This window comes from Scaptodrosophila lebanonensis, unplaced genomic scaffold, assembly GCF_003285725.1.
Source record: "Scaptodrosophila lebanonensis strain 11010-0011.00,11010-0021.00 unplaced genomic scaffold, SlebRS2 tig00000056-arrow-arrow-pilon, whole genome shotgun sequence".
Taxonomy (NCBI): Eukaryota; Metazoa; Arthropoda; class Insecta; order Diptera; family Drosophilidae; genus Scaptodrosophila; species Scaptodrosophila lebanonensis.
Genome location: NW_022060549.1, coordinates 13,915 through 36,797, shown reverse-complemented (window position 1 = coordinate 36,797; position 22,883 = coordinate 13,915). Strand labels below are relative to the sequence as shown.

General features: G+C 36.7%; 2 protein-coding genes across 2 annotated transcripts; one reads left to right on the top strand and one right to left on the bottom strand.

Annotated features, from left to right (window-relative positions):
• Window positions 1-3,247: 3,247 nt before the first annotated feature.
• Window positions 3,248-14,497, top strand: LOC115624468 (serine/threonine-protein kinase/endoribonuclease IRE1-like). The gene is made up of 8 exons (XM_030519171.1): window positions 3,248-3,659; window positions 4,210-4,328; window positions 8,743-9,192; window positions 10,013-10,235; window positions 10,302-11,353; window positions 11,417-11,607; window positions 12,720-12,884; window positions 12,945-14,497. Exons 1-8 carry the CDS (start codon window positions 3,487-3,489, stop codon window positions 13,857-13,859), a joined length of 3,288 nt encoding a protein of 1,095 aa, XP_030375031.1. The 5' UTR covers window positions 3,248-3,486; the 3' UTR covers window positions 13,860-14,497.
• A 74-nt stretch (window positions 14,498-14,571) lies between these two features.
• Window positions 14,572-20,902, bottom strand: LOC115624467 (calcium uptake protein 3, mitochondrial-like). Its single transcript, XM_030519170.1, has 11 exons — window positions 20,820-20,902; window positions 20,651-20,761; window positions 20,094-20,141; window positions 19,953-20,035; window positions 19,766-19,831; window positions 18,722-18,793; window positions 18,163-18,249; window positions 17,652-18,057; window positions 17,368-17,525; window positions 16,315-16,380; window positions 14,572-14,888 (listed from the first exon to the last, which is right to left on the bottom strand). Exons 1-11 carry the CDS (start codon window positions 20,866-20,868, stop codon window positions 14,802-14,804), a joined length of 1,233 nt encoding a protein of 410 aa, XP_030375030.1. The 5' UTR covers window positions 20,869-20,902; the 3' UTR covers window positions 14,572-14,801.
• Between the last annotated feature and the right edge of the window lie 1,981 nt (window positions 20,903-22,883).

Genomic DNA, 22,883 nt, shown 5'->3' with positions numbered 1-22,883 from the left:
GATACAATTTGAAAAAAAGAAATATTTATGTATACATATGTATATAAATTATCTTTGCAAATATGGTTTATGTTGCTTGTTTGGTTATTACTTAGATCGATTTTTCTCGTCGTTCTGATTAAGAATATATACCCCATATGGGGTTAGAGATGCTTCCTTCTGCCTGCTATATAATTTGCACAAACCTAATATATGTACACTATTTACCCTACGGGTACAGGGTAAAAAATCCGGTACTCGTGTGAAAAATATAGTTTAAAAAATAAAGAAAACTAAACCAATTTAATTATTATTTTAAGTGGTGAATATTTAATACATAAATGTACATATGTATGACACATCGAAAATAACACCACCTTAAATTGTCCCCCATTGGCATTTAAAAAAAGTGGGCCGCCTTATACTATACATCCATTATTTCTATATTTGTTGAAAACACTCACCTTCTCAATATCAAAGTACTAAAATAAGAAAGTAATGTTTTTTAGTAGCTGCGGTTTAAGGTTAGCTTATTAATGCGTGTAAAGAAATCGGTTACTCATGTAGGTGCGGGTATTTGCATTTTCAAAATTTCATTTTCATTTAAACTGACGATTTGCTTACTTAAATAGTTGTGTATTGGAGTTCAAGTTGGAATCATTTAGGCGCACGAGAATCTTATAAAGAGTAAGCTATCTTTGTTAATACAAACATTTATTAAACTGTATTCTAACCCAGACTTTTGTATAAGTCTATAGAAATGTCATCACCAGAACCATACAAAATAGTTGTCGTTGGTGACGGGAATACGGGCAAGACTTGCCTGCTAATGTCATATATTAAAAATGAATTTCCGATAGATTATGTACCTACAATATTTGATAACTTTACAACCCAGACAGTTGTAGATAATAATGAGCACAAAATTTCGTTGTGGGATACGGCAGGACAGGAGGTTTATGAGAATCTAAGAACCCTATGCTATCCCAATGTATGTGAGTTCGTATTTTTATTAAATATAACTAAATTGTTTTATATCGTAGACGAAATGCTTCATATTATGCTATGCGATCAATATTCGACAGTCCTATGCCAATATTATAAATATTTGGATACCGGAAATACGCCACTATTCCAATAACGCTGCCATTGTGCTAGTGGGTACCAAGTCGGATTTACGTGTAAAAAATTCATCAAAATTTGTCACCACCGCAGAGGGAAAAAGACTATGCTCGAAAGTGAATGCGGACAGTTTTATCGAGTCGTCAGCTAAGATAAAACATAATATTTCGGAAATATTCGTGGAGGCTGTACGCGCTATAAAGAAACAAGATAGAACGCTACAGTCGAGCAAGCCCGACAGTAAAATAGCCTGTACTCTCCACAAAAAAAGAAAAATTAAAAAAAAAAAAAATTAAAAAAAAAATTAAATTATTAAAAAAAATTAATGAATTAATTAATTAAATTAAATTAGAATATATGTTTATGTTTAGTTTTAACAGCATACATTTACATCACGTACCTATGCGTGTTTATATGCGTGTATGTATGCAGCACAAAGTTAAACCAAAGCAGCAACAACAACAACAGCTGCGGGCAGCGCTGGCGACTGAGCTGCAGGCAGCGCATGAGCAGCGATTTTACTTATGGCTATAACTTTCTTCAGAATTGACCTATCATGATGAAATTTGGCACACGGGCACATTAGTACTAACTGGATGTACCTACCAAAATTGATTTCAAAATTCCGAGAATTACGGAAGTTATAAGAAAAAACACGAATTGCGGGGGAGTGGGGGGGGTGCATCGAAAAAAAAACTCAAACTCGTACTTTCTCGGTCTTAGGAGAATATGGAAACCAAGTTTGGTTATTCTAGCTATTATACTTTCTGATATCCTTGCGTTCATACGGACAGACGGACAGACGGACAGACGGACAGACGGACAGACAGACGGACAGACGGACGGACGGACGGACAAGGCTATATCGACTCGGCTTCTCATCCTGATCAAGAATATATATACTTTGTGGGGTCTGCCACGCCTCCTTCTGTGTGTTACATACATGCGCACAAAACTAGTATAGCCTTTCACCCTTTGGGTACAGGCTATAAAAAGAACAACCCAAGTCAAGGTGTTCAATATTGTAAAAATGTTGATGCTCGAGATAAAATTTATAATGTGTGTATTTTTATACCCTTTCTAAATGGCGTGTAATTGCAAATGCTTAAATTCCCTTTCAACTTGCTAGCTTATACTTTAATGCGATTTTTAATATAGGGAAGAATTTTAAATAAGACCATTGGGTTTCGGGGAAAAATCTCGTTAATACAAAGTTTTCTTTGCTTCCCATTTATCTTTAATTCAAGGATTCTTATTTATTTTTCGACAATTTTAGATACACAAAAAGATACCCGAAGATCTTTCATTCAATCGAATTCCAAAATATTTAATTACGATATGGCATTCGTTATAATGAAATCAATTTAAATCACGATTTGCGGTCAAATAACTATAATAAACGTGTGATCTAAAATACATAAACAAAATTAACATTTATTAAATTGGCCGATCGAACTAGCACTTTTTATATCTTTATAGTTTATTATTTATTTTAAATTATGGTATTTAAGCAATATATAATATGTATATATGTATATATTACCTGACCGGCCAGGGTGGCAACGCCGGAAGTTTAAGAAATTCCCGTCAGGTCTGGGAACTTCAAACGAAACGCCATCTAGCGGCACTGGGCGTCAGCGATGCAAGTCGTTCATGCTTCCGGACAGGGGTTCGTGTCTGAAAATAAAATACAAATCGGATTAGAACCAGGAAAAATGTCTTTGAAAAAAAAAACACTTGCACACAAATGTACGTGTATATTTTTTACTGTATTGTTGGGAAGCACTCATGCTGGCTGGGGATGGTATGTCTTTCATACACACATACGCGATGATAACGTATGAATGAATTAAAATAAGCCGGATTAGAACTAGGAAAACTGTCTTTGAAAAAAAAACACTTGCACACAAATGAAAGTGTATGATGCTTAACGTGATCGTAACAAATTCCCATTTTATTTGTTGCATCGTATTTGGCTAAAAATCGTGCAGTGCAGTGTATTGCTGCTATCTAAGTGGCAGCACCGTACACGCCTATGATGAGTGCTGCCACTTTTTGTTCTGTCAACACAGCTGCAGTGACAAATATTAATGAAACCAGTTTTATTTGACATCCCAATGAAGGCGCACGGTGAATACTTGAACTCGAAAGAGAAGTAATGCGTACAAATTAATGAACTAAATGCGTGTGAAACAATATGCATTGAAACCAATGCTCAAATGCATTCAATATTGTGTCGAATTGTGAAGCGATAGGAGAAAATGAAAAACAACCACTAATTGCAAGTGTCCCACTAACAGAAATCCCACATTAATTATTTAGTTCGCAAACGCACACAAATACACACACACACACATACACACAAATAATATACACACATACGCGATGATAACGCCGACGACGATGTCGCCGTTCGGTGTTTGCAAAATGAAATTCTACGTTGTAATGTGTTGCGCGTTGATTTTGCTGAGCGGCACAATTATTGCATCAGCAACAAAAAAACACACCAGCGCAGATGCCGACTCAGCAGAAGTTGTAAGCAGCGCCGAAGAAAAAAACGGTAGGTTTAGCTCTTATACCCTTCAGTGAAAAGTGTTGTAAGGGTACATATTGTTTTTGGTTTAGTTTTGTAACAGTATCAAGGCAGCAGCGTAGATCAGAGATCTGCAACTTTTAGAGATATCGCATTAGAACATTGAATCTATTCCTCTTTTTGACGGACACAAGTACAAATGATGAAAACTATTTTTGAGGCTGTTTTTGAATTCGATTTCTAAGGCCATTGCCTCTAACTCAGTTCTCAGATTTGTGGAGTTAGTATAACAATTATTTCCCTCGAACACACAGTGCGTATATTATAATAAGCTCATTAACTTCACTACAATTTTATTCAAATACGAAAACGACACTTAAACTTATTTTTTTAAAGAGTGTATGTATGTATATAGTATATAGCTTCGACTAAGACGAAGAAAACTTATTAGCTCTTTGTTGTTTTCATTGCTGTTGCTGCTGCCTTTGTGGGCGTGCGGTTGTGGGTGCTTCAAAAACGGCAATGAACCGGAAAGAAAATGCAAATGAATTATATATATTTAAATTTCATCAATTGCAGGACTGCACGGACTTGGCGCGCGACGAGGAGGCGCTTATGGTGTTTTCCACACTGGGCGGTGGGCTGACTGCCATCGATCCAGTAACAAGTGAAATACGTTGGACCATAGCAGACGGTAAATACAAACAATCAAATGTATACATATGTACATACATCTGTAGATAGGTAGATATACATATGCCGGCGACTAATTGTAGTCAACAGTCAACTTTAAAGTTATTTTTAATGGAAGCGTCAAAGTTAACCCCATTCCACAAACAAACAAGTGTGTGTGTGTGTGTGTTTGTGCGTTTGTGAGACACTAAACATATGCCAGGTTTGGTGCGCTCATTTGAATTTATATGCGTCACTCAAACTAACCGCATGCCACTGCCACACGCTGCTGCCACTCATTGACCCAAACTGTTGCACACAGGCAGAGTGCAGGCATGCTTTTTCACATCTATTGCAAAAAAATTTGCAGCATAAACAACGGACATGAGCTCATCGGCATGCCTGCTTTGAAAGCAAAACAAATACATAAAAGGAGAGAGCGTAGAAGAGAGAGAGAAAGGAGGGAGCTGCGCTCTTTGTTTTTCAAACTGTATTTCTTTCCCAAATCGGCCGACATATTGCTCTCAGTTCATTTGACGCGTGCAGTGCATTGGTGTTTGTGTGTGTGTGTGTGTTATTCTGATAACAAACTCGCACATCAACAACAAAAACAACAACAACACACACACACAGTCGCACTCACAAACATATGTACAATCTCAGCAGACCTCTATGCGTTCGCCTCCTTTGCCCTGTTCTGCCCCATTCTTAGAAACGGAACAAGAAAAAATATCAAAAAGCGATAGCTAAACCGTTTCTATGTTCTGTCGCTCTCCAGTTTTTTCCCCGCTTGTATTTATGGTTTTTATTATTATTAAATGCCTTTGATTCATCTCAGCTGCTTGTATTCGCTCTTGATTGATTCCCAAAGCAAATGTTGAAAAATTTGTGAGTAAATATTTTTTGTAGTGCAAGTGGAAATGCTGTTGCCATGTCTTTCAGTTAAATTGTAATCAACTTATTCACTTATTAGTATACTTTTGCAATTGATTATTATTGTTTTGAAGACCTTAACTTATCCGATTGAGATAACTGATACTTTTAGCTCCCTACTTAGATAATGGGAAATGAATGCACATTTGTAGCTTGTTCAAAATATAATCTTAGCAGGAAGTGCGAGACAGCGCAGGCCTCAGATATGACTATACAAATAAATTTGTATATAATTACAGTTTTATTCGTCTAACCAATATCTTCTATAAACTATTTATACATACTATTTTTATATATACTATACTATTTAGTAAGAGAATGGAGACAGATAATCAAAGCAGCTATGTATTTTAGGTTGACTGATAGTACATTATAAGTATATATATAAATAGATTTATTTTTGATATATTATTGCAAATTTATTTATTTTTCTTAAAGTTTTTTAATTTTCTTCGGTCCACTATATGTAGCTTCATATCTCTTCACGATTTGTGTTATTTTTCACATAATTTACAAAACATCATTATCTATACGGCTTATGCTACATATATAGTATCTATACTACACATTTAAAAAATGTTATATTCGCAATTTTTGAGCGGCTTAAACTTTTTCGCACATATATCCCAATATTTCCCCATACTCTCATGATATTTATGCATTGAATAGTCTCATTGGCTGCAGAAATAAATAAATTCCTTAATTTAGTTCTGGCATTAAATTCTTATATAATTTTTTTCACTCTTAACGTAATGCCGATTTGAAATCGTTAAGTAATAGCGTTTATCTGCCGTTTCGCAATTTTTGAGCGGCTTAAACTTTTTCGCACATATCTCCCCAATATTTCCCCATACTCTCATGATATTAATGCATTCAATAGTTGCATCAGCTGCAGTAATAAATAAATTCCTTAATTTAGTTCTGGCATTAAATTCTTATATAATTTTTTTCACTCTTAACGTAATGCCGATTTGAAATCGTTAAGTAATAGCGTTTATCTGCCGTTTCGCAATTTTTGAGCGGCTTAAACTTTTTCGCACATATCTCCCCAATATTTCCCCATACTCTCATGATATTTATGCATTGAATAGTCTCATTAGCTGCAGTAATAAATAAATTCCTTAATTTAGTTCTGGCATTAAAGTCTTATATAATTTTTTTCACTCTTAACGTAATGCCGATTTGAAATCGTTAAGTAATAGCGTTTATCTGCCGTTTCGCAATTTTTGAGCGGCTTCAACTTTTTCGCACATATCTCCCCAATATTTCCCCATACTCTCATGATATTAATGCATTCAATAGTTGCATCAGCTGCAGTAATAAATAAATTCCTTAATTTAGTTCTGGCATTAAATTCTTATATAATTTTGTTCACTCTTAACGTAATGCCGATTTGAAATCGTTAAGTAATAGCGTTTATCTGCCGTTTCGCAATTTTTGAGCGGCTTAAACTTTTTCGCACATATCTCTCCAATATTTCCCCATACTCTCATGATATTAATGCATTCAATAGTTGCATCAGCTGCAGTAATAAATAAATTCCTTAATTTAGTTCTGGCATTAAATTCTTATATAATTTTGTTCACTCTTATCATAATTCCGATTTGAAACCGTTAAGTAATAGCGTTTATCTGCCCTTAAGTTGTTGTGTGAAAATAAAGTTTCTTATATAAAAACAAGTTGTACATATATTCATATTTATATGTACATATATGCATTTGTAAAAATATTTTATTTAAAAGCCCGAGAGTAGTGGAATTTCGTCCACTAAACAAATTTTAATCGTAGCGTGTTCCGCACAAAGACCAAAGCATGTTTCCACAACAAAACAAAAAACGCTACGCCCCGTAAAGATCGTCTGTTGTGATAAATCTATAAAATTAGAAATGTTACGCTCTGGCCGTGGCACGGCTCATTAGTACTCGCATATAGGGAACGAAATTTCGTAGAACTGCAAAAACTGCAGATACTACAAACAAATCTATAACGAAAAAACCAAAACATATGGGTGACATCTGAGCTTCAGTTTGCCGCTAAGGCAGCTGTATGAATATTTAAAAAGCATTTAAGACTAAACAGTATTCAGTTGTACATACAGAGCTATTATTTTGTAGCATGATGGCTAATAATTTCAGCGCAAAAAATGTCATTCCATCTGACATTATGAATACTACTCAAATCGTTTGGTCAGCCGTGTCCGCTTACACTTATCGATCTATTTATTGTATACATATATACTTGTATTACCTCATACCTTGAATATACATATGTGCATATGTATGTATAACAAAACTTCATCAACGGAATAGAATAGTAGACACTACCGTTATTTAATTAGAGTAGTTCTGCTAAATAATGTGCTTGGGTAAATGACCGACAAACTTTTTTGTAGAAATGCCCAAATTTCCTTTTTTGTGAAGGTCGGTCAAACAGCATTTGTAAGGCATGTTTGTACAAGTAGACTATTTCCTAGCTTAATCTTTCCATCTTTTCAACACAACACATCTCCACTATATGTGCAATACATGCCCAAGATATCGCCAAAAGATTTTTGAATATATCTCTAATATAAATATGTATCAGCAAAATCAAATCTCTAAAATATTTATTCAAAAAATTTCAATGTCTACTTACAGTAGATATCTAATTTATCTAATATTTCTGCAATGGATCTGTCAATATATGTATCCCATATATCTCCCAATAGTTTCTAAAGTTAGGCCTGTTGCCCTTTTAATTTGAAATCGATTTGCTTTAGGTCTCTCTAGAAGTTCAAGCACTTCTATTATCAGCTTACAGCTTTGTACCAATTCTCACCCTAGTCTTAAAAACAATTATAAGCATAAAAAACTTGGAATATGTTGGCCATGTGTGTAGACATCTTGGGTTCAGAAATTAGACTTATTCCATGGTATATGAGTAATTATCGCCACACGAATGTGTGTATGTATGTGGAGTGTTGAGCGACAGTTTAATTAATGATAAGGGTCGACGACGTGCCGGGAAGAACCGATAAAATACGTGTACGGGTACAAGCCCCAGTACCCGCAACTTTAATTGCTCGTTATATGTGTGTACATGATACCAACTGGGCCACTATTGAAAAATGGCTGTTCTAACGCATTTCCTCACCCGATGTGAGCGTGTATATAGACAGGAGATTAGAGCGAATAACTGGAAGACATATTTTATTTTTTGACAGTTAAAAACTCTTTAGAAACGCCAGCAGTGTTCGGCTAGCAATTTGTAATTATCAGACATGCCTTCGCGATTTCTTAAATGAAATGTTAGGCAACTAAATCGCTAGCCTCATATGTGCAGCGCCTTGTGCTAAAAGCGATAAGAACAGAAAATAATAACAATGGAGAATAACAACGAAAGTTTCAGACCTGGCACAAAACAAATATTTACGCAACTGTATTTGCAGTTTTTATTAAATTTCTTTAAAATATCTTCGCTTTAAAAATAACATATATTCCACTCCTACTTGTATATACTTACAGATCCGCCCATTGTAGCCGAGCCGCAGCCAAATGTACAGGTTCCGCATTATCTGCCCGATCCGCGTGATGGCAGCATTTACCAATTGGGCCAGATGGGTAATCTCAAGAAGCTGCCCTACACCATACCCCAGTTGGTGGCGAACGCCCCCTGTCGCTCCTCCGATGGCATTTTGTATTCGGGGAAGAAGAGCGATACCTGGTACATCGTCGATCCTAAGACGGGACAGCGTGAGAAGGTCATGGGCTTTGGGGATGCGACCGTGGATGCCACCAGCAAGGAGGGCGAAAAAATTGGCTGGGCTACGTCCCGTGCCATCTACTTGGGTCGCACTCAGTACACGGTCATGATGTACGATAGCCTCGCCAAGGACAAGAATGTCAAGCCCTGGAACATTACGTTCTATGACTATAATGCGCTCACAGCTCCACCCGAGCTGGCAAAAGAATATGGTGAGTAGGGATTGCATTGGAAATATTGCAGAGAAAGCTGTATAAAGTAATGGATGTTCTCTCAACATTTTGAAATCACACCAAATAGCATCAAAAATTATGAAAATCGTGGAAAAATATACAATTGTTGTTCAATTTTAGTTATGTTTAAAAATAAGGAAGATGTTTATCGGAGGCACTAAACATATTTATATTAGAGACATATTGATAAATCGAAAAAGATCGCTTTGTTTTTTGAACACTTCCTTATAAACGGGTCCACAAAAGGTGTTGGTGAAAAATGTTTTCAGTATCAGCGAGCGATTTTACATAAAACATGAGAATTGGTTTTTCAAGAAAAATTAGAGAAATACCTTAAAAAATCAGAAACTGTGTGGGAAGATTGAACAGCTATATACATCTAATTCTGTTTTTACACGGCAGATTAGTTCCAGAAACAAACGTGTAAAAAAAGAAATAGAAAAAAATAGGTTATTGGTTTCTTATCTCTAAAAAAATATTGTATATATGAGAAATTTTGAATTTTCAAAAAGACCGTGTAATTATTTATTTATTCATAATTCTGTTTTTAAACGGTAGATGGGTTCCAGAGACAATCGTGTAAAAAAGACATTGACATTGCAAAAATAGGAACCAATCCTTATCTCCAAAAAATATATATGAAATCTTAGATTTTCAAACCGTGTTATATGAAAATCGTGTAAAAACCGAATTAGGTGTATACCATTTATTTATTTATACATTAGATGCTCCTATAATCACATATGCTATAATTTAATGCTAAAATTAATAAAGTCCATATTTCTATGCCTTCAAGCAGAATATATACACCTGACTACCACAAGCAGCGGTCAGATCGTGACGCTGGACCGCAAACAGGGCAAATTTTTATGGCAAAAGGATTTGAGTAGCGCTGTAGTGGCCGCCTTTTTGCTCGGACCCGATGGTTTGCTGAGCGTGCCATTCACAACCCTGTCCGATGAGGCCTACGACGCCATAGTGGAGGAATCGAAGACGGGCAATGTGAACACTGTGAAGCTATTGTAAGTGCTCGGTTGGCAGATAATGGTCAGTCGTCTGAATTCTACTAACTGTAATTCCCTTTGCAGTCAATCGCTCTATGTGGGCGAGCATCAAAGGGGGGGTCTGTACGCCTTACCCTCGCTGGTGGACAAGAACACGCCGCGCATCTCGACGGCGCCTTCCATCAAGTTACTGGACGGGCCGGCCATATCGCCCAACAGCAATGAAGCCGATCCCCAGACGGTGTATATAAATGATGTATTGCAGGAGAATCCGGGCATAATGCTCGGCCACTACAATGTGCCCAACGAAGGCAACTTGCAGTTGTCGCCGACACCGGCAAACACTAAAGAAGTCCACGGTCTGGCCACGATCCACAACTATAACGATGGCTTTGGCTTGCTGGCGAATAATGAGAAAAATTCCGCCGACATTGGCGTGCAAACGGAGAAGATTGTGGAAATCACGATTGATCGGAGTAACACAATTAATCGCACCAAGACCATCATCTTGGCCAATAGCAACAAAGTGCAGGCATTCATAAATGAATGGTTTATGGATCATCCGAGTGGCAAAGTCCACCAACTACTGATCGTCATTATACTCGGCATGATTGCATTGTTCTGGTATACGTGCAGCAATATGCGTGAGTTGCAAAAGCAGAGCGAGAACGGTTCGAAAACCTATGCCGTTACCCAGAATTCGAGCAATGGCAGCAATGCCAGCAATGTGAACGCTCAGGATCTGGTCGATCTCGGCGATGGACATGTGCGTGTCGGCAAAATATGCTTCAATCCCAATGAGGTGTTGGGGAAGGGCTGCGAGGGCACATTCGTCTTTAAGGGCACCTTTGAGGAGCGTTTTGTGGCAGTCAAACGCTTGCTGCCCGAATGCTTCACCTTTGCCGATCGTGAGGTTTCGCTGCTGCGTGAATCCGATGCCCACGAGAATGTGGTGCGTTATTTCTGCACCGAACAGGATCGACAGTTTCGTTACATCGCTGTGGAACTGTGCGCCGCCACTCTGCAGGACTACACCGAGAGCGAACGGGCTATGGAGTTGCGCGAACACATTGATGTCTGGCAGATTCTTGTTCAGGCTGCTGCTGGCGTTAGTCACTTGCATTCCTTGGATATCGGTGAGTTCTATTAACCATTTAGTATTCGAATCAGATTTCTGAAGTTGAATTTTGTGATTGCAGTTCATCGCGACATTAAACCACAGAATGTTTTGCTTTCGCTGCCCGATGCCAGAGGTAGAGTTCGTGTCATGATCTCCGACTTTGGTCTCTGCAAAAAATTGAACTTTGGACGCACCAGTTTCTCACGTCGTTCCGGCGTTACCGGCACAGATGGCTGGATAGCGCCCGAAATGATGCGCGCTCAGCGCACGGTAAGTGTTTTGTGATTCCAAAATTAGAGGGATTTGGCAATATTAAGATCGACGCCACAAACTATTTGAATGCTTTGCCATGATTAATAGCGGAGGGAGACTTTATTTTGTAAGAATCTACAAACTACAAACTATTTTAACTTTCTAATCAATACCAAATGGGAGCTTTAATTTATGATAATGGGGGGTTCCCCAAATATTGAATTCTAATCAAAAATGTATTTTAAAATCGGGGTTTGGCATAAGCACCGCGGAGGAGGACGTTCTGAGTTGTTTTTACAAATTAGCAGCCGCTAAGCGCACCAACATTTTAAAACAAATGTAGACAAATAATATTTTAATTAATTGTTAAAAAAATATTCTGCAATTTGCACTGAATTTGGTGAGAATCGCTGAGAATTTTAAAACTTAAAAGAAACTTCCCAATCAATACCAAATGGGAGTTTTAATTTATGAGAATGGGGGGTTCCCAAAATATTGAATTCTAATCAAAAATGTATTTTAAAATCGGGTTTTGGCATAAGCACCGCGGAGGAGGACGTTCTGAGTTATTTTTACAAATTAGCAGCCGCTAAACGCACCAAAATTTAAAATAAATTCAGAAAAATAATATTTTAATTAATTGTTAAAAATAAATATTCCTCAATTCAGCGCTTTGATGAGAATCGCGGAGGAGGGCTTCATGAATTATGAATTTTAAAACTTAAATGAAACTTTCTAATTAATATCAAATGGGAGCTTTAATTTATGAAAATGGGGGGTTCCCCAAATATTGAATTCTTATCAAAAATGTATTTTAAATTCGGGTATTGGCAGAATAATCGCGGAGCAGGGCGTTCTGAGTTGTTTTTATAAATTAGCAGCCGCTAAGCGCACCAACATTTTAAAACAAATGTAGACAAATAATATTTTATTTAATTGTTAAAAAATATTCTTCAATTCGTAATGAATTTGGTGAGAATCGCGGAGGAGGGCGCTTCATGAATTATGAATCTTAAAACTTAAAAGAATTAGCTTCAACCAAAAGATCTCTCCCACCACTCGCCCTTAACACAATTAATTGACCAAAATGTATAACTAATAATAATTATTATTAATTCTATGTTATACAGACGACCGCTGTGGACATTTTCTCACTCGGCTGCGTCTACTACTATGTGCTGAGTGGCGGACATCACGCCTTTGGGGACACGCTGAAGCGACAGGCGAACATACTCTCGCACGAGTACAACCTGGCGAAGCTGAAGGCTGAGGACGATAGCGAGTGCAGTCGAACCGTAAGTGAGCCGTAGTTAAACGTTAAAACAAACCCTAAGCTTTGCTTTTATCCTTTATAGGTGCTGGCGGAGCAACTGATTGCGGACATGATACACAAGGATCCGCAAAGCCGTCCACCGGCCCGCTGCATTGGCAATCATCCGCTGTTTTGGGATGAGCCGAAAATACTCGCATTCCTGCAGGATGTTAGCGATCGCGTGGAGAAACTGCAATTCCATGCCGAGCCACTCAAGTCGCTGGAGAAGAACGGCCGCATTGTGGTGCTCGACGATTGGAATTTGCACTTGGATCCCATGATAACCGACGATTTGCGCAAATATCGCGGCTACATGGGGGCCAGCGTGCGTGATTTGTTGCGTGCGTTGCGCAACAAGAAGCATCACTATCACGAGCTGACCAGCGAGGCGCAGGAGCTGCTCGGCTGCATTCCACACGAGTTCACCAACTACTGGGTGGACAAGTTCCCCCAATTGATTTCGCACACCTATCACGCCTTCAGTATTTGCTCCAACGAGCCCATTTTCCGGCCCTACTATAATGCCGGCTATCATTTTTCGCGTCCCTGGTATTTCGATGCGGACGACGCGCTATTTCCCATGCTGATGCACGATCCCAAACCTATGCCCAGGCAAGGGCCGATGGGCAGTCCAAAGCCCAAAATGCCGCGCACACCCGAGCGCCCGCAACACCAACAACAACAGCAGCTAAAGCAGCGTAAGGGCGTCTACAATTTCCGAAAGACGGCCAACGAGGACAGCGCCATGTTGGGCGTGGGTTTGCAGCGAAATCTGGATTTGGATGCGACGAACGGCGAGGGAAAGCGCGATGTATTTGCGAATTTCAAATTTCGGCGCTACGGGAAGCCAAACAATGGCAATCGCAACTATGGAGGTCAGAAGGAGGATAAGGAGAAGGACAAATACGTTAGTTGGACGCTGCCGCAGACAACTAACGTTAATCCGGAGGAGGAATAAAACGACAGCTGAGGATCTTTATTTTTATTTATAATTCTTTAATTTTAATTGTGCAATTTTATTTTTCTGTAAGCAACTATTCCAAAAAACAAACAGAGTAATTTCAACTTTCGTTCGTTCTTAGCCACAATTTTTTAAAACAATTTATGAGAGATAATTGATATTTTATATATAGTATAAAAACCCAGAGAGCGGAAATGTGTAGCGTAATTGTGTATCTGTCGAATGCACGTAATTTAACTGTGATAATTTATTTCGTCTAGACTTATAAATGGCAAGTAATTGCAAATTTTATATAAGAGAGTGTTATACATATAAACACATATATTTATGCATTAGTGATAAGTTTTTTCTAGAAGAATGACTATAAGTATACCCCCTAATCGTTAATTGAATTGATCTGTAACCTTTATATTACGCACTTAGCCTCTAACTGAATGAAATGAAATGATAATTGTGCATTAAAAAGGAACTGGCATGACTAGAAACCAAAACTCGAACATCATGTTTATCCTATTGAATTGTATATAATAATTATTATTAACTGTATTGTCCGCAGGCAGAGCAACCTCATTCGCAACTGCTGCTGCCTACCCAGGTTTTGTTTTAAATAAAAACTATATACATATTTAACAAAATTGCACTACATTGTTTTATTTGTAGTTTGTTCATAGATTCTTGCAAATAGTCTTTGCTAACAATTAACTATTAATTTAATACGTACAACGAATTTTAATTTGGCATAAAAACAATTTTAGAATTTAACAATAAATAAATAAATAGCGAGATTTTTTGTTCATTTTGTTTTCTTTAGAAGAAATAAGAAGATTTTATACTAGAGATTTCGAAAAAGGTTGCTTGTTTTTGTTTCGACTTTGGCGTTGTTTGTTGCTTTCTTTCTTTGTGTTTTCTTGCGTTGCAGCTCATCTACGGGTCGTGTCTTTAATAGTTCGCACTCTTCCTCACCGATTTCATTTCCTGGCGCACACAGAACTTGAAAGCATCCCAACCTTCGGCCTTTGCCACAGACTGGAAGCAAGGCAAGCGAAAGGTATTATTATTTATTTTATTATTATTTCTATGGAAACAGGCTGTGAAATCGTAAAAATGAAATGGAAAGACACACAACGAGATAAGAGACGACACACAAAAGCTCCAAAAGTAGCAGAGAAAGTATTTCGGGGGCAATAGCTCAGTTTAGAGATGGACAAGGGCCGACACTTTTCCAATTCGACGCGATATGGATTTGTTAAAACGCATAATATGTGAATCTAAAATTATATTTTATGGGTCTAATTAATGAAAGAAACCAAAACTTAATAAGATTCAAACTTAAAGGCACTTTTTCAAATCGTTGTTTTGAAATATTAAATATTTTTCAGAAAATATGCGGTTTTAAAATCATATTTTTCGGGTCCAATTAATGAAAGAAACAAAAACTAAATAAGATTCAAACTTATAGACAATTTTGCAATTCGTTGTTTTGAAAATTTAAATATTTTTTGGGTCCAATTAATGAAAAAACAAAACTAAATAAGATTCAAACATACAGGAAATTTTTAAAATCGTTGTTTTGAAATTTCAAATATTTTTCAGAAAAGGTGCGGATTTGTTTGAAACATAAACTAAATAAGGCAATTTTTCAAATCGTTGTTTTGATATTTTTAATATTTTTCAGAAAATGCAATGCCCCATTTTCAGTTACTAAAAATAATTTTTAATAGATTCAGCTGCTTAAATAGGTTTTGCCTAAAAAATGATTATTTTACAGAGAACTAGCTTCTTTTATTTCTATAGATTCGTGAACTTTTGAATAGTGGGTTCTTTAAAATCAAGCGCCCGCTTGGCCTGCCTCGTCTTGAAAGCGTTTTTCAAAACTGCCTATTGGGAATAATTTTTAGGTGTCGACCAACACTATTTCATCGCTGTAGGGGTGATAAAAGCTGAGCTGAAAAAAGAGCCATTAAGTTCGTCTTCTCTTGTCAATCACCGCTTTTACAATATATTTTTAAAAACGATCTTATTGTAACCAATCTAACGTCTAAAATTTATGGAAGGGCTGGCTTTTGGTCTAAGGTCTAAGCAGTTTTTAAGTGTTGCGTTATTTATGAATAGCCTGACATCTGATAGTTCTGGACTGTTAAGAACCATAGTTATATACAGGTATATACTAATATACTTTGCTTGTAAGATGACAAAAAACTCAAATAAATTTCTACGGTTAAGAAAATAAAGTAAAGAAAATGGTAGAATTCGAATCGATTTCTTAATCGCATTCAGCTCTTGTGTATTCTTATGAAAGATAAGTTAATGACTGTAATTCAATAAAAGATATGAGTATGTTCGGAGAATATATTTAAGGGGTATTTCCAATAAGTAGTGTTATTTTGAATAAAAAGGACCGCGCGCGATTGAGAAATATGAAAGGACCCTTGTCCATCTCTAACTCACATACCTCGTCAGCAGATTTGGGCTTAGCTGTTGGCGCTAACTTGCGCTGTTCTATGATCAAAGCATCTTGCTAATAAAATAAAGCCAAAAGAAGCAAAATATAAATTGGAATGCAAAAATATGGTGGGAGAGCTATGAGATGAAGAATACTTTAACAGAGTTTTGTTTCAATTTAGATTTGTTTGTAAACAATTTTCTAAAAGAAAATAAACATAAGATTAGAATACCCCTAGCAGCTATTAATAGATGCGGGGAAACAGAGTCAAAGACATAAGATTAGAATACCCCTAGCAACTTTTAATAGATGCGGGGAAACAGAGTCAAAGACTCAGCTGACACACACACATTTAAATGATTACAGTAATGTTGATAAGTGTTTGTACAGCTATGGATGTTCAGACACGCAAATAATTTGCCTACAAAATTCGGATTTTCTACAGGAAGAAGTCCACAAAGAGCTTTCTTCTTGCATTAACTCATAACTTGTAAAGTTCGAAAAATTTGTGTGCAAATATTTTGCCTATCTGACCATAGCTGAAGTCACAAACAGCAAATAATAAAATGCCAATTGGTTGTGTATAAAATAAGTGATGAATTTAATTATTTGTTTGTTCATGTGGGCCAATTAATAACTAGTTGATTTAATTAATAACTAAATTGTGATAAACGAACATTAAAATATGAATATATGAATTGACTAAAGCGCAGACAAAACGATAAACTTAAAGCTTAAGCGAATATAATGAAATAAAACAACAACAGTATAAATTAATGTTAAACATGGTTTAAGGAAAACCTGCGGGTTTGAATCATTCAAGACCACAGGAAACATAATGGAAACGTCGAGCAAATTAATAAGGCATTCACAAAAGCGATTAAGTACATAAATAAGTTTTAGGCAGTCTATATGTTTGTTTGTCTAGTGCCAGAGCGCATCGCTGTCTATATAGTAGTCCAAGCGCCGGCAGAGATGATGCCGCCAAGCAACGAACATCGGATACTCGGGATCGTCGTAAGCGTCGAGCGCCTCATTGTAATTGAGAAAGCGACCACTTACTTTGAAGCCGCGATGCAGGCGATCCTTCATAATGGCAATGAACTCCTTGTACGACAACAGTCCATCGCCATCCTCATCGAAAATGGCAAAGACAGTCTCTATTAAATGCGGACTGAGATTATAGCCTGTGCAGATTTTGACAGCGCGTGAGAATTCATCTGAAATGATATTGTGGGTCAATAATTTACTCTGCTCTTCCAGATGTCCAGCCCGCTCAGTCTCCAGCAGATCAAGCAATTCTTCAAGTTTCTTTCAAGTTTACCATCAGGTTGGCTTTAACTCACCCTTCGATATGGCGCGATCGGCTAATGTATACATGCGCATGGCGATTGTGAAATCATCTAGATTGTTAAGGAAGTGACAGAAATCGCGGAAATCATTAAACGAAATGCCCTTGTCGTCCTTAATGCGACTCAAAAGACGCTCCAGGAAGACATCGTACTCGTCGGTGGCCAGATAGGTGTAGCGTAGCAGGATTTTCGCAAAATCCAGTTCACTAATCACACTGTTGCCTTTGGAGAATTCGTGGAACTCCAGTTCGAGCACTTCCGTTTGCAAGTTATCCATAAAGCGATAGAAGTTATCGTAGTTTATGACGCCAGTGCCACGTTTTCCAAAGAAATGCAGCTGCAAGGTGGTAGCCACGGATTGGCGTCGCTGCAGACCCTCCTTGTCGTCCACATAGTGGCTCTGGCAGACAGAAAGAGAAATCGGGGAAGTGAGTAATGGTTTTGGAAAGCCATATGTCCAATACGTTAGTCACAACATGTACAGTGGAGGGACATGCTACATTACCTCCGTGTTATCGTTGTTCTCACTTTCTACTTCCGCTTCCTGTTCACCGTGTTTCTCTTTCCAAGCTCCGCTGAAAATGCGCTCCATCTGGATATTATATACATAGCAGGAAGTGGGGCAGGTTTTTTTTTTTTTTTGGTTTATATTTTGTATTAGACGGGAGAGAAGAAGAGTTAAGTGGGGTTTAGTAAGGGTATGGTGTGGAGAAAGGGGGGCCATAATGAAACAAAAAGCGTAATTAACAAAACAATCAACAAAAGCATCAACACTAATAAAATAGGTATATAGAAGGATAATTCTGTGGTGGCTAAAGCTATACAAGGCATGGGTGGGCTGTACAAAAATTACATTAACTGAAGCGATTCAATACAACGTAACAAAACTCTCTTCTTCAGTTTGGCATGACAGATTAAAGAGTTTAAACTGAAGCGGAATATTCCAATTAATAAATAAATAAATAACGCTCTTAAAGGGAAATGTTTTTACAATTTCAGAAATTCATTCTTGTTTTAAAGTAGCAAAGTGAAGCCAAGAATGTGTGCTAGCAAGTTCCACTTACTAGACCTTTTGACGGCTTTGCGGTTGTGCGACTTAAATGAATTCGCTCTTCAAGTGAAACTAAACGATTAAGCTGTTGAAAAATTAATATTAATAAATCAAAGAAACATCAAATTATAAGCAAGATAACAAATGAATAAAAAGGCAAATGAAGCGCTTGAATTTTTAAAGTCGCACGAAAGCGACTCTAGTATTATACCCTGTACCTAAAAGTTACAAAGGGTATATAAGGTTTGAAGATTGTAATAGACTGTAGTATATATATATATATTCCTGATCAGCATTAGCAGCCGAGTCTATCTATCTGCTAGGGACACACCATTTTTTAAACGGATGCCTTACATGTGTACTTGTAGTTCAAATATTTTACTAGTTTCCTCCTTCTCCTCTCTCCACCACTTCAAAATATTGCCAATACTGTCCCGAGTTCTGAAGCTACGTCTATTTTAGATTTTATTCAAATCGGATGACTGCTTTATCAAATAGTCGCATTATAGAAAGCTCATAAAAACAAAAATTAGTAGTTAAAAAATCAGATTTTAAGTTCAATTGTCTTCAGATTTTGATGATACTTTTGGATATGGTGTGGCACTATAAAAAACTACCAATTATTAAATTTGGTCACGTAATTTTTCGAAAAAATAAACGATTTAAGTACTAAAATGCTTTTAAAGTCCATCGTTTTTATGTCAACTATAAAAAATAATGAGGCTATATGTTATTTGTCCTAAACTTAACCTGCAAATGGATATAAAAAGTCTACATGCCAAGTCTGCTGTCCCTAGCTGTTATATTTTAAAAGTTCTTATCGTTCATACAGACGAACGGATGGACGGTCATACGCCCTTCGGAATTGTTAGTATACACAGTTTTTCTTCTTTCAGCTACAGGGTATATAAAGAAAAGAATAATATTAATCCTCAACTATGCAACCTTATTGGCGCTTACATTTCTAGCGCTGCTGCAGGCTGTTTTTAAAAATATGAAATATCAATTATGAAAAGTTAATCAGAGTAGCCAAAATATAGGAAACAAAAAAGCTTACAACTTTGCGAGTTTTTTCATCAATGTTTTCCATCTCTTTATAGGCGCCGGCCAATATGGAGATTATCTGGTGGGGTGTACAAAATAAACAAAAATGATAACAAATTGAAATAATAAGCAAATGCTAAAATAATAATGAGGTATCTAAAACACAGGGTACAATTATGAGACTCTTTGGTTCCACTTACAACTAAAAACTCATCTCTGTCCACTCGCTGATTGCCATCGGTGTCGAACATGTTGAAAGCAATACGAAAACCTGATCTGGGTTCTGAAAAATAAATGCATTTTATTTGAAAATAAATTCCAAGTCTGTGGGCGCAACTTACTTGTCAAAATAGAGAGCAGAAACAGATACTCTGTGTAGGAAATTATGCCTGAAAAGGAGAGGAAACTATTCAGTATCGAAAATTGAAATACTTAATAATATAATTTTAGAATTAAATTGCATATATTAGAGTATAGTTTTTGAAGACAATTTTAACTTAAGAGAGAAATAGTTGCAAAATAAAATAAACTTATCAATAAAATGCTGTAGAACAGATTTTAGAAGCGATTATATCCGATTAAAAATGTAAGATAGAAGTCAAATAAAAAACATCAATAATTTTTCGTTAAAAGAATTGTGTTTGAAAAATATATCATGTTCAGAACTCATAAAAAATGTTTTTAAAAAATAGTATTTTTAAGCTACTTTGCGAGTTATGGCATTTAGCAATTAAACAATTTAAAGATGAAAACGACTAATTTAAATTAATTGAATCACAGGAGTGACGAACTTATTTATGCTTTCTTATGTCCACTATAGCATTTAAAAGATGATAATACATTGCTTAAATACAGCATTAAGTTGGTTTTTAAATTTGTTTCTTTGCTTCAAACTCACCCTTATCTCGCAGATTTCGGAATAGGCGCGTCGAGCCCTTCTTCAGTGCTGGTGTTTGTTCTTTATATTTCTCAACCTCCTCGTTGTTGAGCACGCGACGCTTAAGACGCGCTAAATTGGTAATTCTTTCAAGCTGAATTAAATAAGACTAGGAAATAGTAACACTCACGTCTGGGTTCCTGTTCCACCACAGAGTCTAGAAAGTCCTGCGGCGTCATATAGAGCTGATCTCCAAATTCCACAGATGCGAATTTGATTGAAACGCCTTTCGCGCGCTGTTAACTTGATATTCTCAATATCCATCTCCTGCTTCGCCTGTTTGGTTGATTAAAGATTAAGTTTCGAGAAAATAAATCGTAATTTAATATGCCGTAGTGCGTATATGGTGAAAATATAATTGACATAAATCAGAGTGCGATTCGATCGCTCTGCGATTTCCGCCGCTGCGGCACAAAGGCAGACTGACAACAAAAGACTGCGAGCCTGGTGACGTTTTGATTAATGTTTTTGGAGTGTTGGCAAAAATTAAGCAGTCTTTTTATGACTCGCATAAAGCTGGCATATAGATGAGCGACTGCTCAGGATTCCCACGCAGCATTTGGCATAAATTTGATAATTGATTTGCTCTAGAGAGGCCGTGCTTTTTGGCATAAATAAATCGACTTTTATAGCAATAAATCTGACATTTAATGCCACACAGACAACAAGTAGGCAGTCACAATGACTCAATTCCATGTCCAGTGCCTGCCTGGGGCCAACAAATGCGAGAATGGGCCATAACTCGACTTGGCAGGTCAAAACCAAAGCCAAAATCAAGGCTCTCATTCAAATGTTAGACATGTGCAGCAGAAAACACTTCACGCTCACGCCCACGCCCATACGCCCACGCCTGCAGAGCGCCGCGGGCCGAATATGTGATAATTCTTCATAATTGACTGACATCATCCAGACGGAGGTGAAGGAGACAAAGGCTCGACAGTGGCGGCAGTGCCTCCGTTTCTGATTCTCCTCCAACTGTTTTGCCTCTCCGACTTGCCACTGCAACCAACAATTTGTAGACAACAATTAAAGACAACCAAAGCCCATTCATCATCATCAGAGGTAGTTGGATTTCAAAATTTATATGCCTGCACATGTCAGGGACGTCGTTGAATGCCTCACCGCGCCACGCCACGCCCGCGTCTGGCATTGAGGTGAAGTCCATTGTCGCCGACATGTCATTGTTGCTATTATTATTGTTGTTGTTGCTATTGTTGTTGTGGGTGTAGTTGCTTGTCGCGCTCAAAAATCAGTAATCAGATCGATTGATAGATAAATTTTCAGTAACTGGCAATGTCAGCATAAATGTGAATTGTCGGCCTCTGTGGCAGGTGCGTGGGCGGCGTTTAGCTGCTAAAATTCTACATTTGTCTGCCTCTGCCACATTGCATTGCATTACACTCATCTACAGTCTCTCCTCGAATAAGCAGACGACACATTTCTCAAAAGCTTAAATCGAATTGAGTATACGCTTTAAAATATAATTCGAGTTCTCTTTTATACAAAAATAGTCGAATAAAGAAAATGTTGTCTCTTTAAATAAAAAAAAATTAAATTAATTTAGGGGTTTATAAATTTTAAATAAAGCGATACACGTTTAAAACATTTCAGATATTTTAAATAATATTATAGTGGAAATACATTTTAATATATTAAGCAAATAATTCAAAAAGAAATGAAATGTGCATTGGCATTTCAAGCTGATCAACATTTAATTTTATATTAAAGAGATTTTAGAGAATTAATTATTAAAATTAAGTGTAATTTAAATGGTATTTCATTTGCATAAAAAATTAATATTGCATAATTTGATTAGATTTCTCCTTCTTAGGCTTTTCTAGCTTATGAGATGCTTTTTATAATTTTTATATATTTCCTATGTCCACAGTGCATGTTTGTTCACATAAATAAATCACTAAAATAAATAAATGTTGAGGTTTAAAAATATTTCTATGTATGTATTTAATTTTATCTTTCAAATAATTTAATTTTAATTCTGTTAAGTTCCTATTATAAATTAATATTTCATTTTCTAAGCAAGAAATATTAGTATTTATTTACATGATCTGCTTTTTCGGGGTTCGACTGTAATGCATTTGTTGTGTTTGGTGGTCGCTTTAAGCGCCGTCTAGTATATTTTCAAGGTGTGTGGTAAAATTCATTTGAATTTTGTCAAGAATTTCATATGATACGA